The sequence below is a fragment of the Mirounga angustirostris genome, unplaced genomic scaffold (genome assembly GCF_029215605.1).
Source record: "Mirounga angustirostris isolate CCGP_5_RB_7025 unplaced genomic scaffold, mMirAng1.0.hap1 SCAF_6, whole genome shotgun sequence".
NCBI classification, from domain to species: Eukaryota; Metazoa; Chordata; class Mammalia; order Carnivora; family Phocidae; genus Mirounga; species Mirounga angustirostris.
The window spans coordinates 122,134,388-122,155,315 of NW_026991714.1; the positions used below are offsets into that span (position 1 = coordinate 122,134,388).

General features: G+C 37.9%; 1 protein-coding gene across 1 annotated transcript in view; it reads left to right on the forward strand.

The window, feature by feature from the left end:
* The window catches only part of PLCE1 (phospholipase C epsilon 1), a 312,623-nt gene that overhangs the window by 18,925 nt on the left and 272,770 nt on the right, over positions 1-20,928 (forward strand). The window contains exon 2 of the mRNA XM_045878454.3: positions 18,098-19,648. Within this exon, the coding sequence (XP_045734410.1) occupies positions 18,452-19,648 (1,197 nt within the window). The 5' untranslated portion in view covers positions 18,098-18,451. The remainder of the gene's footprint in view (positions 1-18,097; positions 19,649-20,928) is intronic.

A 20,928-nucleotide genomic window follows, 5' to 3' on the forward strand; every position in this document is an offset into this window, starting at 1 on the left:
CCGGGTCTGAGCCCAGGACGTGGAATATACTGCGCACTCAGTTTATGCTTGTTGAACTCAAATGACCTGGGGCAGGGACTATCTTTGTGGTTCTTCTAGGTTTGCCCACCTGACAGATTCCTAACTTCCTAAGTCACATCTTGTTATTTGAGAAATAATGCCTCATTAGTGAGAAAACTCACTGAGAGGGCTTGCCTTATAGTAAATTGTGTTGCATTATATTTGGACGGTTTGCAGGGTGGAGCGTCATCGTTTTTAGATTCCAGACAAGTCTCTGCCTAGGATGAGTGCGGGGAGTAAGGAGGAGCCATATAACGTGTCAGGGTCACAGAGGAGGCTCCTTGAGGTGCTCAAGGCGTCATGAAGTGCCCTCCCCCCACCCCCCACAATAACCCCACCTAGCATGTGGAGTCTTTCCTTTTACCAAGCACCTTGGCCACAGCTGATTTCCTATAAATCATCTTGGGAGGTAGAAGGAAACAATTTATACATAATTTAACAAAAGAGGCTGATTCATTTATTTATTCTACAAATATTTATTGAGTTCCTACTATGTCTCTGCTTTGGGAACATGGCAGTAGACAAAACTACTTTTGCAGCTCTCAGGAAGCTCTGGTCCTAGTCGCAGGATGCCAACAAGTAACTAGCATACAAATAAGTAATACATATAATTTGCAGTGGTGGTAAATGCTTAGAAGACAATCAGGCAGTGTAATATGACAGAAAGCAATGGGTGGGAGGGGAGAAGGGCTGCTTTAGAGCTTCAAAGCCTTTCTGAGGTGATGACATTTGAGATGAAGTCTGAAAGGTGAGAAGGAGCCAGCTAGGTGATGTCTGAGGGAAGTGGGGTGACTTGCTGAAAGTCCCAGGCTGGAGCCAGTGCTGAAGCCGTGAAGCAAGCTTGCTCCCCGATGTCCCTTGAGCACCTCTCTCCTCTCTCTGCCATGTCCAGGGACCCCCATGAGTATGTCGGGGACAAGCTGTGGGCAGGAAGGGGATGAGCCATGCTAATATGCGCTAGGAACTCTCACCAAGCATGGGCCCTGTCAGCTCGCCTTGGAGTGTGCACAGCCAGTCCAGAGCTGATGAGGGGTCACCTGGGGGCCAGATTTCTTCACCATTTGTCTCTCATTAGGTCCCTTTCACAAGGGATCCCTTAAGAGTAAACCTCGCCTCTTTCCAGATCAGCAGGAAAGGGGTATGACAAACTCCTCTACAAGGCAGCTAAGAGGTTAGCATCCTGCCCTGTTTTTTAAATTGTTATAAAGTATACATAACATAAAATTGGCCATTTTAACCATTTTTTAAGTGTACAGTTCACATTCTTGTGCAGCCATCAATACCATCCATCACCAGAACTAGTTCTTCTTCCCAAACTGACACTCTGTACCATTTCAGCACGAACTCCCTGCCACCTTTTTTAAGGCCCTGGTGGATCCTGGGTAATGAAATGAATCCCATTTTACAAAAGCCTCTCCCCCGGTAAATTTAGCCTCCTCGTGTTTAATGCAGTATCATTAATATAGTCTGAAGACAACTGGCACCAGAGTCACCCGGTTGGTGGGGAGAAGAAGGGGAAATGCCTGTTGAAATTTAGATCTCCCCTCTCCTTCCTGAATCAGAATCTCTCATCCAAACCTGTATATTTGTACCAAGTCCCCCACATGATTATGATGCTGACGTAAATGTGAGAATCACTGGTTTCAGCCTCATGGGAAAAACACGTGAGGAAGAATATTAGCTAGGGCATAGAATGCTTGTTGTGGGGAAGTAGCTACCTGCATTTGAATATCTGCTTCCCCAGTGGCTAGCTGAATAATTCTGGGCAAGTTGCTTAATCTCTAAACCTGTTTTCTTATCTCTAAATTGGAAATTGTGGTCTTAGTACACACCTCACCAGGGTTGCTATGATGATTGAATAAGACACGAGATGTTCAGATGGGGGCCTCGCATGGATGGTCTCAGGTCTTGATGTGGCCCATAGGTAATGAGGTGACCCAGGAGACTGCTTTACACAGGGTAGTTCTATTTTCTTGAGGAGTTATGGGTAAAGTGGATCAAAATTTGCTATTCCAAAAATGTTTTGTCTTTTGCTGTCATCCCACTGTAGGAAAGCAATCAACGTTATTAGTCAGGATAGGAAATATATAGATACGCCTGCAGCAATTGATAGGGTAAAATATTTTTCTTGAAAAATCCTTTCAGAGATGGGTTCATGTGGAGAAATTCCTGAGAGGAATGGTTAGGTGATTAATATTAATGCATGTAGTGCTTAGTTGTGGGAAATAATTAAGAAAATGAGGCTCTGGCACCTGTCCCAGATACTTACCACCACCCCCCTTTGGAAAAAGGGCAATTAAGGTTGTGTAAAGATGTTCTGGATGGCTGGTGCAGTAGTAGTTTGAGAGTGTATCATAGTAATTGGTCAGAGAAGCTTTCTGAATAGAATGTGGCTCTGCAAAAAGGAAGGTAGAGGGAGTTCAGGAGTGATGACCAGGACACAAAAGTGGGGGTGAATAGGTAGGTTCAGGGAGCAGCAGACCAGACCACTCTGGCTGAGGGGAGTATCAAATCGGTGGGTTGGAGAGTCTGGTTTTTATTAGATCACCTTCAAACTTGGCTCTGTTTGGCCTAGTTTAAATAAAATATCACCTGAACCTAGCATATATCTCCTTGATAAATTTCAATTAGAATCAGTAGTTTTATGGACCATTTGTACTTAGTGCTTAGCATAGGATTTGGCACATAGTTAGGTGCTCAAAAATTTTTTGTTGAATAAGTGAATGAATGAATCATACCCTTTGGTTGACCAGCCCTTGCAAGAAAGATTGGAGCAATCTGGAAGTTAATGTACTCCAAGGACAGTATTACAAATATATCGAACAGGTGAGATTAGGCATGATTTCAGGTGGGCATTTTCCATGATTTCCTCCTTTGTAAAATAATATTTAGAATGTTGGGAAAGGGAGTGTTGATGTTTATATAGATTTCATTATGCCCCAAAATTATTCCTTTGGACAATATAAATACTAAAAGCAGGATAAAAATGGAGAATATAGTTTCAGTTCTGTAAAAGGTATATGTTCATGGGGAAAAACTGGAAGGAAGTTATAAGAAAATTAGGACTTACCTAATGACCTTACCTCATGTTTTCTACTTTATGCTTATCAGAATTTTTTCAAATTTTCTACAGTAGATCTTTTACTTTTATAATCAGAAAAATACAACATGTTATTTGTTAAACAGTATAGAATGTGGTCCAACAGTCTTGCCAAAACTTGCTTTGTTTTTTTAGCCCCGGAAATCATAAAAATTATAACTGATACTTGGAATAATGATATGGTGGTAACAAAAATGAACTCTACCTTACCAAGTATCATATGACATCATTGATTTACTGAGGAGCCTATTCCATCCAGGTCCTGAGATTGGCCATCTCATGGCTCCTTGCTTCCACCTGCATATCCTCACCCTCCCTGGATACCCCCTGCCCTCCATCACCTGTTAGAGGCTCATGAATGTCCTGAAAACTGGTAATGCAGGTCAGAGCAACCTTGCTTGCTTCAAATTGTGGACTCTGCAAACAGCTCTGTACTTTGGGTTACACTGCCCTGAAAAATAGCATAAGTGCCAAGGTATTGGCCTACAGACTTAAAAAAATTAAATAACAACAATAGCAAAACCCAAAAAACTTATTTGCTTCATTTTCTTTTCAACTAGGTAAAAAGTATGAATAATATTTCTTCTCCCTTTTGGATGAAGACTACTTAGTGATAAATCAGGGGCACAGCTAAAATGAACTTTGAGTGTTAAGGAGGCCATTTGCATTTTTAACCCTACTGAAAACAAGCCATTAGAGTAATATCAGCTGTTTGTCAGCTGTTGGCTTGGGCTTTCACCCAGAATTTGATGTCATTGGTGAGCATCCATAGGGAACAGGAATTATTTTTAAGCTTGTTGACCAGAGGACCTCTGAAGATCTTCATTGGTATGGTGTTAAATATAATGCAAATATAAAGAAGAAAATGGCTAGAAATGGTTTTCTTATGCATTAAGTATGTGGATTTAAAATGCTTTCCATCTTTTAGGGCTTTATGGGAGAGCTTCTGTGAAACTGGAGAGTTATTTAGTCTGGAAAATGTTTTACTCCATGAGATGATGAAATGTAGGCTAGGTATCAGATGTGGTGGAACCAGGTAGGAGGGAGATTAAGAAGCACAGCCATGAAGAAAAGAGTTTGCAGGAGCTGAATCATATCCTATTTTGATTAAATCAGGATCATTTTACTGAGAGACTGTAATGTGAGAATGTGTTAGTGTAGTAGAGCAGTTCTATTATGTTTATCTCATCCAGAGTGAGTTAGTTTTCATCACATGTATTTTTAATTCTTTGGAAAGACAATTACATTAATTGAGGAATGACTTATAGAATACCAGTTTGGGGAAAAAAAAATTTGGTGAATGGGTATGTTGATATTACAAACTATTAAAAATTGCTTATATTATGAGCTATAGGTATCCCAGCTGAATGGTGGCAGTTCGCTGTTTGGGGAAGCCTGTTTTATTTGTAATGCATAGGATAGGTAATACAAGGGCTTCAAGGAAGCAGCTCTGGGTTCTTCCCAGTTTTCTCTTCCCTTTCACTGTAAGGCTTCCAAAATGTCTGCCTTGACCTGATATGAGAACTTTTCAGCATCTATCCAGGATGGTTCTACTGCCTCTGCTGCCATTATGCTTAGCGAGGACAGGGTAACCTCCACATGCCAGTCAACCTACAACCTCCCATCCCATCTCCAAGACATGGCCCAAACTCCTTCTCACATCCATTTTCTCCCTGGCTTCATTTCCCAGGCCAGAGTCCTCTTTTAAAGACTATGACATTCTCTGGGAAGTCTTTGCTGATAAGACTTGAGTGCATGCTGATTTCTGCCATCTCTTATCTTCACTTTTTATCAGTTACACAATGAGTACACACACTGTTGAATGATTCTCTCACTTTTTAACTGCCTGCCTGGATTATTCAGGATTTTATGATATTAACTCATATCCTAAGTTTTTTCTTTATGGTTCTGTAACAGTGAATGATTTTCCTGTGGGCAGGGATTGTGCCTTTCTCTTCTTGTGAAGTCAAGTAGTCCCTTGCACGTATGTGCTGACACCCAGTAAACTCGTAGAGCTCAACTTAAATAATTCAGCTGCTTGCACTGGATGCGATAAAAAATCACCACCTACTAACATAAAAATAGTATTCTACAGAGAACTATCATTAGCAAGTATTTATTGAGCCTTTATTTTTATAGTCCTGGGAGGTGATTTAAAAGAAATAAACATGGTTCTACATCAGGAAGGAGTATGTGATGACTCTGGATATGATAATAAGAATAGAGGGTATTATTTTTTGAGGGATTACCACTTCAAAGGGTTATTGTGAAGGTTATAAGAGAAACTATTATTCCCCCCGCCATGTTACAGATATAAAAACTAAGCCTTAGCAAAGTTAAATGGAGATGGATCCAAACTCAGATCGAATGATTCCACAGCCCTGGTGTTATGTCAACACCATATTGTACGGTTGAGCAGGTTGTTCAGTGCTTGGAGGTGCCTGACCAAGGGCACAAGTGGGATTGAAATGCAGCCTGTAGTCCACTTGAAAAGCTAATGGAGGGGAAAGTATACAGTTGGGGAAGTGTATATTGTGTATACTACCTCTTTGTGCCATTTTGTAGTCTTATCTGTGCTGTTTTATACAGTTGCCATGAGCCACATATGACTGTTGAGCACGTGAAATGTGGCTAGTGCAGCTTGGGAGCTGAATGTTTAATTATACTTAATTTAAATTAATTTTTTTACTTAAACTTAAATGGCCACATATGGCTAGAAGCTACTACATTAGCACAGGTCTAAAACTTCAAATAAATGCAATCATTCAGTGCCTGGCTTCTTTCACACAACCTAATGTTTTTAAGATTCATCCACATATGTTACATAATCAGGAGATCATTCCTTTTATTGCTGAGCAGTTCTTTGATTGCATGAATATGCCACAGGTGGTTTATTTATCTGTTGATAGACTTTTGGGTCGTTTCCAACAGTTTGGGCCGTCATGAATAAAGCTGCTAAAGATATTTGCATACAAGTCTATTTGTGGATGTATGCTTTTATTTTTCTTCTACCAGTGGAATTTTTGGGTCATCTGGTAAATGTATATTTAACTTTATAAGAAGCTGTCAAACTTTTCACTGTACCAATTTGTATTCCCACCACAATATTCCAGTTTCTCCAAGTTTGCACCAACTTTGGTATGGCCAGTCATTTTAATGTTAGCTATTCTAGTGGGTATGAAGTTCTATCTCATTGTGATCTTAATTGATGTTTCCCTGATGACTAATAACATTGGACATCTTTTCATGTGCTTGTAGGTCATTTGTATTCTTTTGTAAGGTGCTTATTCAAACTTTTGTGCATTTTTAAAAATACTGTTATTTGTCTACTTATTGAGTTGTAGGTATTTTTTATGTATTCTGGATGCAGATCCTTTATTAGATATTTATCTTACAAATATCTTCTACCATACAATAATGGCTTGTCTTTTGAAGAGCAGATGTTTTTAATTGTGTTGCAATTTATCTATTGTTTTTTTATTTTGTGGTTTGTGCTTTTGTGTTCAGTCTAAGAAATTTCTGCTTCCTCCAGTGGATGTAAAAATTTTCTCCTATGTTTCCTATTAGAAGTTTTATAATTTTAGCTTTTACATTTAGGATCTGCTTTGTGATCCATTTTGAGTTAACTTTTCTGTGTGGTGTGAGGAAGGGATTGAACTTCACATTTATTTCATACAGAAATTTTGTTGATCTGTCACAATTTGCTTATAGGCTATTCATATGTTATTTTATGAAGTATCTGTTCAAGTCTCTTGCCTATTTCAAAAAACTTGTGTTGTTAACTGCTTATTACTGAGTTATAAGAGTTTTATGTATATTCTAGATACAGGAACTTTTTCGCATGTTTGTTTTGTGAATATTTTCTCCCAATCTGTGGTCGGTCGGTCTTTCTTTCTTTCTTTCTTTCTTTCTTTCTTTCTTTCTAGAGCAGAAGTTTTAAATTTTTAAAAATTTTGATTAAGTCCATTTTACCTTTTTTTTCCCTTTGTGGTTAGTGCTTTTTGTGTCCTAAGAAATTTTTCTGTATCCAAAGTCATGAAGATTTTTCCTGTTTTCTTCTAGATGTTTTACAGTTTTAGGTTTTAGTTTTAACTTTATAATCTGTATTGAATTAATTACTGTGTATGGTATGATATAGGGGTTGATGTTCATTATTTTTCTATTTGGATCCAGTACCATTTATTGACTATCATTTTCCCACTGGATTACCTCTATCTTTGTTTAAAAGCCAATTGACTGTATATGTATAGGTGTATTTCTGGATATTCTATTCCATTGATCTAAATTTCTGTCCTTATGCCAGTAACACACTGTTCAGATTATTGTGGCTTTGTAGTATGTTGAATTAGATTGTGTAAGTCCTCCAACTTGTTCTCCCTTTAACTATTTTGCTACTCTAGGTCCTTTCCATTTTCCATGAATTTGTAAGATTGTTTCAATACTTGAAAATCAATCGATATAATTTACCAAGAAGAAAAATCATACAGTCATCTTAATAAATGGAGAAAAATTACTGGGCAAAACTCTTTTTGATAAAAACTTCCAGCAAACAAGGGATGCAAGGGAACATCCTGAGTTTAATAAAGGGCATTTATAAGACACAGCTAACATCATATTAAATAGTGATGTATTGAATATTCTCCCTCAAAGACTTAGAAAAAGGCAAGGGTATATGGTCTTCATACTTAATTTGGTATCATAATTGGAGATCCTCTCCAGTGCAATAAGGCAAGAATAAAAGGTATGCATTTTGGAAAGAAATAAGTAAAACTTTCTTTATATGAAAATGACATGGATATCTGTGTAGAAAATTCTAAGTCATCTACAAATTATCTACGCAAGTAATAATTGAATTTAGCAAGGGTATAAGTTATATTGTCTAGACACAATAATTAATTGTATTTCTGCATACTAGCAGCAAACAACTGGAAACTGAAACCTAAAATAATTCTGTTTATAATAGCAACACTAACATAGGGACAAATTTAACAAAAAATGTACAAGACCTCTGTATAGATAAATACAAAATACTACTGAGATAAATTAAAGAGAATATATATGGAGCTCCCAGGTTGGTGAACATGTGGAGATTTGGGGAGGGTGGTGTGCTTGGAGAGGGCATGGATGCTACTTGTTATTTTCCCATATCTTACCCTACGCATCTCTTCCATCTGGCTGTTCCTGAGTTACACGTTTATAATAAACCAGTTATCGATGTCTCAGCCTCTCAGCCATCACTTTAAAAGCAACAAATTCGTTGTGGAACAAAGTGGCAACAAATGTCAGATTCTCTTCTCTGCGCTTCCCTGGTCTAACTGCCTTGGTAGCTCTTCAGCACCTTCTGAAAGGTTCCAGGTGAACCAAAGGTTGTTGAGGGACCCTGAGATAATACTTTGTTTTAATAATTTATTAAGAGTTCATATTCAGACAATACCATGCATGACTTGATCTTCCTGTGTAGGCTCCACAGAGCTATGTGGTTGACTCTGCTACCACTTCTACACAGCCTACACAATTTACTCACCCACTGTCCTCTGCCTCCTGTGAGCAAACGCAGTTCATCTGCGTGACATTCCATAAGCAGCACACACATTGTAAAAACAGCCTGGCCATGCAGCAGCTCTTTTATCCATGACATGCAAAAAATAGTCAAGAAGGGCTCCCCATCCCCCCAGGATCTACAGAGTCTTCTTTTTTAAATTTTGCTCTGATGTAAATATCACTCATAACTGAGACAACTGCTAGGCCCAGCTATCACACAATATGTCATATTAATAAAAACAAGAAACGTGCAGGAGTTAATTTACCTAAACACAGTTTAAAGCCAGTTTAATTCTAGGGCATATTTTGTTCCCAGTATTTTGTTTTAAAAATACTATTAGATGTCCATGGCAGTTTTAATATAAAGGTATTTCAACTTAAATATTAGCTCTGAGGATATCAGATATTGTTTTTATACAAAGCTTTTAAATCACAATAAAATAGCAAATGGCAAAGAGATATATGTATATATACATAGATGTGGGTATGCATGTCCATACATATGTTTTTCATATATATATATACACACACACACACATATGTGGGGAGAAAGAGAAAGAGCTCTAGTGTTAGCTAGCTATGCCATGTTTATGGATTAGAAACTTCAGTATTGTTAAAATATTATTTCTCTCCAAATTGATAAATTAATTTACATTACCAAAGCCCCTGCAGGAATTTTTTTCTTTTTTTTAGTTTATTAATATGATAATTTACATTGATTTTTGAATGTTAAACCAAACTTTCATTCTAGGGATTAAACCCCACTTGGTACTGATGTATTAACCTTTTTATATATTGGTACAGTTAATTTATACATATTTCTTTAAAATTTTTATGCCTATGCTCATGAGGGACATTGGTCTATATTTTGTGTGTGTGTGTAATGTCTTTGTCTACTTTTGATCTCAGGGCAGAGATTTGCCCTCACAGAATGAGTTGGAAAGTATTTCCTCCTCTTCAGTTTTCTGGAAGAGTTTGGGTAGAAATGGTATTATATTTTCTTTAAATGTTTGGTAAAATTCACCAGTGAAACCATCTTGGCCTGGAATTTTGTTGTTTGGGGTTTTTTTTTTTTAGGCAAGATTTGAACTGCAAATTCAATTTCTTCAATAAATTAAGAGCTATTCAGTTTGTTTCTTCTTTTTTTTTTTTTTTAAAGACTTTATTTATCAGAGAGTGAGCAGTAGGCAGAGGGAAAAGCAGGCTTCCTGCTGAGCAACGAGCCCGATGCAGGACTCTATCCCAGGATCCTAGAATCATGACCTAAGCCAAAGGCAGATGCTAATGGACTGAGCCACCCAGGCATCCCTGTCTGTTTCTTCTTGAATAAATTTTCATAGTTTGTGACTTTCAAGGAATTTGTCTATTTCATCTGAGTGGTAAAATTTTGGGGTATAATGTTCATAACATTCCTTTATTGTCCTTTTATTATCTATAAAATCTATGTGATATCACTTTTCTCATTCCTGAATATTGATCATCTGTGACTTCTCTCTTTCTTCCTGTTCTTTCTAGCAGAAGTTTTATCAAGTTCATTGATCTTGTCAAAGAACCAGCTTTTTATTTTATTGATGTTCTCTATTGTTTTCATTTCAATCTCTCTATATCATTTATTTCCTTTCTTCTCTTACTTCACATTTCATTTGTTCTTTCTCAAGTTTTTTAAGATGGAAGAAGAGGTCATTGATTTGTATGTATGTATATATTGCTTTAGCAAATTCCGATATTAACAACTTCGTTCATTTCAAATACTTTTTTTCTTGATTTTTATTTTTTTTAATTTTTTATTTAAATTCAATTTAGTCAACATATAGTGTATTATTAGTTTCAGGGGTAGAAATTAGTGATTCATCAGTTGCGTAGAACACCCAGTGCTCATTACATCAAGTGCCCTCCATAATGCTCATCATCCAGTTACCCCATCCCCCACCCACCTTCCCTCCAGCAAGACTCAGTTTGTTTCTATAGTTAAAAGTCTCTTATGGTTTGCCTCTCTCTCTGTTTTTATCGTATTTTAATTTTCCTTCCCTTCCACTATGTTCATCTGCTTTGTTTCTTAAATTCCACATATGAGTGAAATCATATGGTATTTGTCTTTCTCTGACTGCCTTATTTCACTTAGCATAATACTGTCTAGTTCCATCTACATTGTTGCAAATGGCAAGATTTCATTCTTTTTGATGACTGGGTAATAGTCCATCATATAGTATATATATATATGTGGTATATATATGTATATATAGTATATATATATGGGGTGATATACCACATCATCTTTATCCATTCAGCTGTTGATGGGCTCTTTCCATATTTTGGCTATTGTGGACATTGTTGCTATGGGAATAGGAATTTTTTTTAATTGATGATATTCTTAAGGATTAGGGTAAGGTGTGTTGGGGTGCCTGGGTGGCTCAGTCAGTTAAGTGTCTGCCTTTGGCTCAGGTCATAATCCCGGGGTCCTGGGATTGAGTCCTACATTGGGCTCCCTGCTCAGTGGGGAGTCTGCTTCTTCCTCTACCCTTCCCCCGGCTTGTGATCTCTCTCTCTCTCTCAAAAATAAATAAGATTTTAAAAAATAAATAAAATCTTTTTTAAAAAAAGGATTAGGGTAGGTTTTTTCTCAAGGAATGATATGATTAAAATAATGTTTGGGGAATGTTTTTCTGTGCTTGAACCTAGCCAAAGTCCAAGAAGTGATGGGGAATATTTTTCTGAAAATCATATGGGATGGAGTGAAACAGGAGGAGGTTGGGAACTTAGGAGACTGAAAGTTCTTAAGGATCCAGGTCTTAATGAACAAGGATTGGGCTCAAAGAGCCATGGAAAAGGAGAGAATAAAATGTCGATTGAGGCTATATACCTTGATACTGTACCAGGTATGTAGGGTGCAGAGTATCTATAAACCTCCTTAAGTTTAAAGATGCAAGGTCTCTGTTCTTCACAAGCTTTCAATCCATGCAGGGTTCCTATATAATCAATTGCTACAGTGTAGTGTTTCATGATATGTTGTACTGGTGAAGTGTAGTAAGAACTGTGGGAAACAGATAAGAGCAATTAATGCTGTCAAGTGGGTTTCAGGTAGGGCTACAGAGGGGAGGTGCCATTTAAGCTGGGTGAAGGAGTCTTAGCAGAGAGAGAAAACAGTGGGAAGGGAAATGCACAGAGGCATTAATGCTAGGCTGGTTCAATACATAGCAAAAAGACCAGTGTGACAGGATATCTTCTCCTTGGGGGTATGTGTCAGTGATGGAGCTGGAAAAAATAGACTGGGACTAAATCATGGAGGATTCTAATACCATCTTCTGCTGCTCACTTTTCTCCCTTCTCATCTCTCTTACCAAAAACATGCATCTTTGTGTGTGTGTGTATGTGTGTGCATGTGCATGTGTGTACCTACGCATAACTCCAGAATTTCTTGATGTGATTGTACTTCAGCAAAGGAGAGGGAGTCCTGTGAGTGTCACAACACTGCAATCCTATCTGCCTCCACTCTTGGATTAAAGTTCTAATAATGTCTATGACTCCACATTTCTGGGAGAGCAATAGAGTGAGAGGGGTGATTTGCAGGCTGATCGGAGACCGTGTTTACAGTGAGGATTTCCATTCTTTGCGAGTTTTATAATTGAGAATTAACATGTTATGAGCAAACTTCTTTTGTGATCCTCCACTTTACTATATTAGCAACCTTATCAATATATTAGTTCAAAAATATTTGTATAACTTTGGCATCTACCTATCGTTTAACTCCTATTTAATATACACAGAGTATAAAGATTAGGGTATCTCTGGGTTCTCTGTGTCAACAGTCTAGCATCACAGACTTTGAAACCTTTCTGATAAAGGGAGTGGAAGTCACAATGGGTTAAGTCTGTGGGGTTTTGGAAAAGGACCCAGATTAGTACACAAGTGCCTTTGGGGAATGTTTTAAAAGCTTTGTTTCTTTGTAAGTTATGGGGTTTCCATCATAATAGTTCAGAGAAAGGAGGTCAGGAGGGAGTGGAGCAGCAAACATTCAGTGGAGAAGAAAGAGTGAAGACTGACTCATCATGTAGGGTTTGCGTGTGGGTGTGCCTGTAGAAGGGAGAAAGGGAGGAAGGGTTATGTAGGCAAAATATTTTCTTTAATCTCTGCAGAGTGGTCTTTGGGGAAGAGAATGCATAAGTGAATAACTGTGGCATGGTTGTTTATCTGTCATATACATGATACTATAAGTGAATCTCTAAAATCCTTTAAGTTTAAAGATGAAATAGGACTATTACATCCTGTTACCAGCTTTGACAGTTGCCCTAGTATTTCTTCCCATGATGGTGAAATTACAACTTTCACTTTCTATGATTGAATTAAATGTTCTCCTAAGAACTTCAGATAAATTCATAGTTATGCATTGTATTTTCCTACTTCTTTATCTTCCATTATGGTGTTCCTTTTACCCAAGGTCTCTTTTTTGGTTATGGATACAAGTAATTGCTACCTCTCTGTAAAGTTCCAGGTTAAATCCCCCTCCATCAGAACTTTACTGATCTCCTGGTCCACAACTACCTTACTTCTGAACTTGGAGTGTAACAGGTGCTTAATAAATAATTGATAGTTGTCTGATAGTTTTTGTTGTTGGTGGTGGTGTTAAATCCCACCTCCTTCTGACATTTACAATCATAAAAAACAATGGGCTTGTATTTAATATTTTTCTCATTTAACTGTTCTTTATGACACAAAGGATTTCATTTGGCCTAGAAACATAAAAGTAGAGACATATTGCCAATTAGTGAATATAACTTTCCCTCCAATGCAGGAATTCTCTCTACAGGTTCCTTGTTATATTACATCTCTACTTTTAGATAAGCCATTCAAATACTCTGAGCATAATCCATAAAATGGGAGTGATAATAGTATTTACCTTTATTAGTTAGGAAAAAGTTTGGATGTAAGTGACAGAAAACCTAAAATAGTAGTTGCTTAAACAACATAAAATTTCTTTTTCTTTCCCCCAAATCCAGGGAACAAGCACCCATGCTTCTATCTTATTTCTTTACTATGAAAGGTATCCATTCTTATGTTTACCTCATGGTCTAATATGGCTGCTTCAGCTCCAGTCATCATGCCTTCCCTCTGGCCAGCAGAAAGGAGAAAGGGGGAGGAGAAAGGCACACCTTTCTGTTCAAAGACTTCCCAGAAATAGCAAACCACTTCTGCTTATTTCTAATTAGTAATAACTTAGTGACATGACTTCATCTAGCTAATAGTGAGGCCGATAGAGGGATGGCCATATGCTTGGCTAAAATTCAGAGGTTCTATTACTGAGAAAAATGAGAACAGATTTTTGGGGACAATTAGTAGTTTCTGCCACCCTACTGATAATGTTATTATAAAGATTAAATGAGATATTATATACACTGTGCTTAGAACATGCCTGACACAAGATACATGTTCAATAAGTATGAGCCATTATTTTTATAATTAACCATTATAGACAGTATTCATTCACTCTAATATTTGTTCAACACCTATTGAACACCTGCTATGCTGAACACTGTGCCTCTCTCTATTTAAATCCCTGTATCAACAATGAGGAGAAGACTGCCATCCAAGATAGCTTCTCCTTTGTTAAACAGATCTAAAAGAGAATACTTTATTACAGTAATCCAAAGCATACCTCCCCAGTAATTCATTTGTTTTGGCCCTAATCCTACCTTTTGAAACAATATGTAACCAGCCTATTTCCTCATCTCAGTTCTTCAAATATATGAAGATGGCTTTTAAGCCTCCCACTTAGTTTTCGGGCTCTAACCAGGCATTTTATTAACTCATTTATCTAGCACACGGTTTGGTAAACTTTTTGTATAAAGGGCTAGGTGGTGAATATTTCTGGCTTTGTAGGCTGCATGGTTTCTGTCACAGTTTCTCAACTCTTATCATTGTAATGCAAAAGAAACCATAGACATTACATAAATGAATGGCCATGGCTGTGTTCCAATAAAATTTTATTTACAAAACCAGATAACAGGTCAAATTTGGACTTCTGTCTGTAGTTTGCTAGCCCCTGGTTTAGCCCAGATTCTGGAGTCAGGTTTCTTGGTTTTGAATCCTGACTCCACCATTCTCCAGCAGTGTGATCTTTGGCAAGCAACTTAGCTTCTCTGTGCTTTGGTTTCTAATCTGTCAAATGTGGATAATGATAGAACTGATCTGTATTAGTTCTCTCTTGCTGTGCAACAAATTACCTCAAAACAGTGTCTCAAAACAATAAACACTTCTTAACTCATATTTTCTATGGTTCAGGAATTTGGGAGCTGAGTGCTTCTGGTTCAGCCTTGCTCATGATGTTAGAATCAATATGTAGAATGTAGACCATGGCTGCAGTCATGTGAAGCCTTGACTGGTGTTGGAGAATCCCTTTCCAAGATGGCTTACACCAGTGGCTATTGGCAGGAGGCTTCGGTTCTTGCCACATGGAACTCTCCTTATGACATGGCAGCTGATTTCCCCCAGAGCAAACAAGAGGAAGAGCAAGGAGGAAACCCCAATGATTTTATGACCTTTTATGATCTACTCTCAGAAGTCATAAACTGTAACTTCCAACGTATTCTGTATGTTGGAAGGAAGTCACTGAGTACAGCAAGGGGAAGGCAGTTAGGCCCCAGCTTTTGAGAGGAGGAGTATCAGAGAATTCGTGGACATATTTTAAAACCATCATGCTATCTTGTAGGGTTGAATAAGAATTATATGAGTTAATAATTTCAAAGTGCTTAAAACAGGAGTTAAGCAGCACTTGCCTTGAATTACCTTCCTCCCATAGGTGAGAAAGGACACATTAACAGTCAGTCTGGAGGTTTTGGCTTTAAAAGTTACTCTAAATAATAGAGCAAAGATACTGAAACCAAGTTACTGCCATAAGCCATAAGCCATTAAAATTATCTATATAGTTCTTGACATGAAAAGCTATTCATGAATTGAATTTGTTAAAAAAAAAAAAAGCCAGTGTAAATCAGGATGTACAACATGATCAGGTGCTTGTGTAATTATATACATATACCTCTGTGTGTTGGTGCATAGGGAGCCTTCTGGAAGGAGTTTTCTCAAAGTATTAATAGTGGTTATCTCTGGATAGTGGGATTTATGTTAAGTTGAAAATTTTTTTTCTTTGTGTTTTTCTGCATTGTTTGAATTGTTTTACACTGAGCACATATCTTCAAAAATAAGAGAGGCATTTCCCCAAAGAAAATAAAAAAGAAACGAAGTTGGAAGGAGGATGTGAAAGGTGGAAGGGTTAGGTTGAACCAGGACCTTGCTGCTCTTTGTGGCCTTACTGACTCCCTGTGAACTATCTGATTGATAGGGTGTCCTCTGATTTTTCAAGGTAGTTCTGAAGACTGCATGTGCTGGGAGCAGGTGAGAGTTTGTGACTGCACTTGAGTGGCATATATGTAAGGGAAGAGTAGTTGCTACTTCTTTGGTACAAGAGGAAAAGGGAGAAACGAGGGGAAGAGGGACACCTGTGTGGCAAAGGGCAAAGATAGATCAAATCTGCTGTTGACAGCAGAGCATGAATGCTCATCCTTTGTCTTGGAAACGACAGCTTTACCTACAAAGGAATGGTATACTTGTGATGGGTACCCACAGTCTCATAGTGCCTTATATATCCTTGATAATTACACTTGCCACACTGGATTGAAATTTGTTCAATTCTCCCTCTCTCAATAGACTTGCAAGCAGGTCCTGGATATCTAGCCCATTTCACAGTTCCAAACATAGAACAGGGTTCAATAATTTGGAGAATAAAGATAAGCTGAATTATTTTTTTAATAATGCTTTTCATAAATTGAAAATTTTTATGTCCACCGACATTCACCTGAAAAATTTCTTATTCAAATAAAACAGGGAGGGACGTCTGGGTGGCTCAGTTGGTTAAGCGTCTGCCTTCGGCTCAGGTCATGATCTCAGAGTTCTGGGATTGAGCCCCGCATCAGGCTCCTTGCTCAGCAGGGAGCCTGCTTCTCCTCTGCCTGTTGCTCCCCCTGCTTTACTCTCTCTCTCTCTCTCTCCCAATTAAATAAATAAAATATTAAAAAAAAATAAAACAGAGGGAGTACACACACACAGTCACATTTGTCACATCTGTTCTTTGTTCATCTTTTCCCCTTTTTTGCCTTTTGATTCTTTGAAATTTTTTATGATTCTAATATTTTGACTTATTACCTATATCTTAAAGTGGTTGCATTGGGGCTTATAGTATACATCTTTAACTTATGACAGCCTGCCTTTAAGTAATATTATACCACTTCACGTAGAAAATAATCTTATAACAATATACTTCCATTTCTCTTCTCTTGACCTTGTGTTTTTATTGTCATATAGTTTTTTCTGCATTTGTTAGAACCCCATAATACATTGCTATTATTTTTGCTTCAAAAGATCAACTATCTTAAGTGATTTACAATAAGAAAATTTGTACTTACCCACATATTTAACATTTTCCATACTCTATTCTTTTACATCGATCCAAATTTCTATCTGGTATCATTTTCCTTCTGCCTAAAGGACTTCCTTTAACAGTTCTTATATGCAAGTTTGCTGGTGATGACTTCTTTCAGCTTTTATATGTCTAGAAAGTTTTTATTTTTGTTTACAAAAGATATTTTTGCTGAGTATAGAATTCTAAGTTGGCAGTATTTTTTCTTTTTTTTCCTTTTAAAGTATTAAAAGAAATAAAGTACTTTGGTACTTTAAAGATTTACTCCACTCTCATCTGGCTTGTATTGTTTCATATTTTATTTGTTCATCATGATAAGTGTACTCTTTAATCCTCATCCCCTATTTCACCCATCCCCCCACCCACCTCCCCATAGCTTGCATTGTTCCTCATTAGAAGCCTGCCACCATTCTTATCTTTGCTCCTCTCCACTTAATTTGTCTTCTTTCTCCAGTTTTTGTGGCCTTACTGAACTTTCAACTTTTTTTTTCTTTAAATCAGCCCTCTGTTGGGTTCAACCTGAGTTCCTCTTTCCTCCCCTGTAGCATAGCTCTCAAGCTGTAAGCTAGGGCATTTATAGGGCTCACCTCATTTGTTTTTTCTTTCTTATTTCAGGAATCACTATTCTGTGCTACCTCTTGTTCAATATCTAAAAACCATTATTTTGTAATTTTTTTTCTGATTTTTTCAGTTGTTTAAGATGGAGGGATATTTCTGGTCTCTGTTATTACTCTACTTCAGCTGGAAACAGAATTTCTGAAATACTAAATCAGAAAAACAAATACCTAAAACATTGAAAGTAGCTATCAATTGCAAAACTCCTTCCTCAAAATTGGTTCATATTTAGCATTAGCTTAGAATTATTATGAAGTTCATTTTAAAAAATTTATTTAGTGCCACAGCATTGACATCATGTCTTTTTCTTTCAGGAAACATTGAAACTGGATTTTTAAAATCATTAGTAAGTCAGTAATGGATCAGAATTTGCAGAATGCAATCCCGAGTAAAAATCTCCAAAAGAATTACTTCAAATAATAGAGGAAAGAAAGTTGAACTGCCACCTTAAAACCCTGGTCTAGAAAAACATATTGCAGACGACGGGAAGTGATAACTGGGGAAATTTATTTGGCTCTTAATGCACCTGAATCAAAGAAATTGTCACACTGTTTCTCAGAGGACTTGTATATCTAAGATTATTTTAATAATAAGTTGTTTTATAAGCATCTTGACATGATCACCAGAGAGGAGAAACAGCAATAGCTAAAACCTGTGTGTGCGTCAAGATGACGTCTGAAGAAATGGCAGCTTCTGTTCTCACACCTGTGACTCAGAGAAAAGTGACATCTACTCCATCGGCTGTAGATGAAAGTAGTGAAAAGGTCTCGGACATCAGTGTTCCAAAGGTACATAGTGTCAGGCAGAGCGGGCAGACTTCTACCATCCCATGGATGAACAAGCTTAAAGAAGAATCTTCTGGAAGCAACTTGCCCAAGATTCTCTCCATAGCAAGGGAGAAAACAGTGAGCGATGAGAACAGCAATGAAAAGTGCTGGGCAGAAAGCACACCAGTTTCTGTGAAAAACCTTAACATTAACCACAACAACATACTGACAAACCGCCAGGGCATCCTTCCTCAGAGCCAGTGTTATGACATGTGCACTTCTGTCATGGAGGAAGACCCATGTTTGGAAACTGGAATCCCATCCTCACTGGAAAGAAAGGCATTTCCTGGAATTCAACTGGAAATCGATCAACCTCGCATGGACATTAGCCCCTTAGGAAGTCAGTCAGCTGTTGTAGAGACTGGCCAGGCAGACCCTGACAGTAACACGGCAGCATTTCACTTTCATTATGAAGTTGAGAGAAGAGTGTCAGATGCTTTCTGTACCCTGTCAGGTAACTTGATTTTGGATGATTGTGGAAACTGTGTACCACTGCCTGGTGTTGGTGGGGAGCAAAAGAAAAATTATGTGGCATATACTTGTAAACTCATGGAATTGGCTGAAAACTGTGATAATAAGAATGGGCAGCTTCAGTGTGATCATTGTGACACCTTGGATGACTTGTGCTTTGAAGGTTCTTGCCAAAGGGCCAGTGTGGTATGTTCAAGTGACAGCTTTTGCAGGGAGGACTTAACTAACAGTCCACCTGCCAAGACCTTTCTGAGCCATTTTGAGGACTTCCCTGATAATTGTGAAGATGTAGAAGAAGATTTTTTTAAGAGCAAAAAGGAGAGGTCCACTTTGTTAGTGAGGAGATTTTGTAAAAATGACAGGGAAGTAAAGAAATCTGTGTATACCGGGACAAGGGCAATCATGAGAACTCTGCCTTCTGGTCACATTGGGCTGGGAGCTTACAGTTACATCGATCAGAAGAGAAGTGGTCTCTTATTGCCCAGTGGGAGAATTCTGGAAAGGCTGTCAGCGGTGGCGATTAGGCAGGACGGGAGCCAGTGCCTATCAGAAGCCCAGTGGTATCGGGTAAGAGTTAAAGTTTCATTTTTGACCACTTCTTTAAATTTGATCTTTGAAAATCCAATTTTCCATTGTTTTAATTCATGGAAAGTTTTAAGTTCTGTCAAATTGTGATTCTTAGGGGAAGCATTTTGTAGTTATTGGAAACCAGTAGACCTAACGTGATACTCCAATTGGTAGCTATCAAGATTGAGTTAACTTTGCAACGAGGTAAGTATATATGTAAAATACACATATATATGTCATCAGGAGTGCAGAAATTAGGGAGACTCCCTGGTTACTGTTTGTAGGATTATAAGACAGACTGCTGATAGTGGGAAAGCAGCTCCATTGACTGATTATCTAGTCGTGTCCTTTGGAGGTACATGCTTATGTCTTCCTTCTGCCATATTTTTAGGTTGCAGGGCCTAAAAGCACTTAAAATCTGGTTTCCTCCATTTTCCAACCAATGTTCCCAGTTTCTTCCCTTTTCATCTTTTGTGCCATGGACCCCTTTGGCAATTTGGTGACGCCTGTGGACTCAGAACAATGCTTTTAAATGCATCAAATGAAATACAAAGTGTTATAAAGGACACAGATTATGTGGCCATAGGTACACTTACCAAGATATTGTTTGAAATTGTGATATACAGCAGGGTAGGTGCTTCTTTATTAACACATTGGACAGTGGCATTCAGTGAGGCGATAACTACTGTAATTTCTAAGTAGTGAGGAATGTCAGTAGTGAACGGTTTCCCTGGGACTTCCCAGTTTAGCCCTGCAAATCCTACATCTAGGGAAACCCCCTCAGTCCTGAGCAGATGAGGGCAGTTGGTCACCCTAAATATAAATACTCTTTCACGGTTTTGACGATGACTGTAATATATGGAAATATCTGTGATTTCTATCAGTGACAAGATCATAGGTGCTGCTCCTACTACTGAGCCTTATTGCCTATATTCATAACTGAAGGACATGCCAAATGTCTAACTCTCACATTCCAGTGTTTCACAATTCCTTAAGACCTGGCCTTGTGAATAAATACCCAGTCTAGAAAAACATTCCTTTTATTGAAACATAATTGGTGTATTTTTACTGTCACCATCATCAGTCACAGGACCTGATACTTACTGTGCATTTTACACGTACTAGACATTGGGTCACATAATTTACATACTTGATTTCATGCAATCCTCTCAACTACCCTCTGATACTGGTATGATTATTAACCCCATTGTATTGCTAAGAAAACAGAGTCTCAGGGAAGTCATGTACCTTGTCCAAGGTCACTTAACTGCTAAGTGGTA